The sequence below is a fragment of the Belonocnema kinseyi genome, chromosome 2 (assembly GCF_010883055.1).
Source record: "Belonocnema kinseyi isolate 2016_QV_RU_SX_M_011 chromosome 2, B_treatae_v1, whole genome shotgun sequence".
Taxonomy (NCBI): Eukaryota; Metazoa; Arthropoda; class Insecta; order Hymenoptera; family Cynipidae; genus Belonocnema; species Belonocnema kinseyi.
In genome coordinates, this window is record NC_046658.1 from 23,964,206 (window position 1) to 23,964,999 (window position 794).

General features: G+C 38.9%; 1 protein-coding gene across 1 annotated transcript in view; it reads right to left on the reverse strand.

Moving 5' to 3' along the window:
- Positions 1–194, reverse strand: part of LOC117182598 — a 31,852-nt gene extending 31,658 nt beyond the window's left edge. Inside the window, exon 1 of the mRNA XM_033375693.1 lies at positions 105–194. Coding sequence (XP_033231584.1) covers positions 105–181 — 77 coding nt within the window. The 5' untranslated portion in view covers positions 182–194. The remainder of the gene's footprint in view (positions 1–104) is intronic.
- Between the last annotated feature and the right edge of the window lie 600 nt (positions 195–794).

A 794-nucleotide genomic window follows, 5' to 3' on the forward strand; every position in this document is an offset into this window, starting at 1 on the left:
TCGAATTTCAGAAAAGTGTCATTCAATTTTCGACAGAAAATCATTATTTGTAAGTCTGAACTCATGAAACCTTAAAATTAGTGGTGTCAAAAAAATATACGTACTTTGGACTTTGAAATTTGAATCGTTGATCCGTGAGGGCAACCGAGCTGGGACCTCTGCGGGGGCCCCCGTGCAACATCAAAATGTAGCGATTTCGAATTTCAAAAGTGTCATCCAATTTTTGACAGAAATGCATTGCTTGTAAGTCTGAACTCATGAAACTTTAAAATTTCTAGTGTTGAAAAAATGTTCACCCTTTGGACATCGAAATTTGAATCGTTGATCCGTGATGGCAACCGAGCTGGTCCTCTGCGGGAGCCCCATGGAACATCCATATTGTGAGAGTTGGAATTTCAAAAAAGTGTCATCCAATTTTTGACAGAAATGCATTGTTTGTAAGCCTGAACTCATGAAACCTTAAAATTAGTGGTGTCAAAAAAAATTACGTACTTTGGACTTTGAAATTTGAATCGTTTATCCGTGAGGGCGCTCGAGCTGGGCCCTCGACGGGGGTCCTCGTAGAATTTCCACGCATGAAACACGCATGCGGGCCCCCGCCGAGGTCCCTCATCCTAAAAGGTCTCAGCGGGGCTTTTTCCACACGGGCAGAATCTATTTTTTTACTTAGTGAAAAATTTTTTTTCATGAAAATTTAACAACTTCATTTATGTTTGAAAATTGATTTTCTTAGTTTCAAAATTCAACTAGTTGGTATGTATTTTGCTCGAAATTCGTCTTTCTGTTAAAAAAAA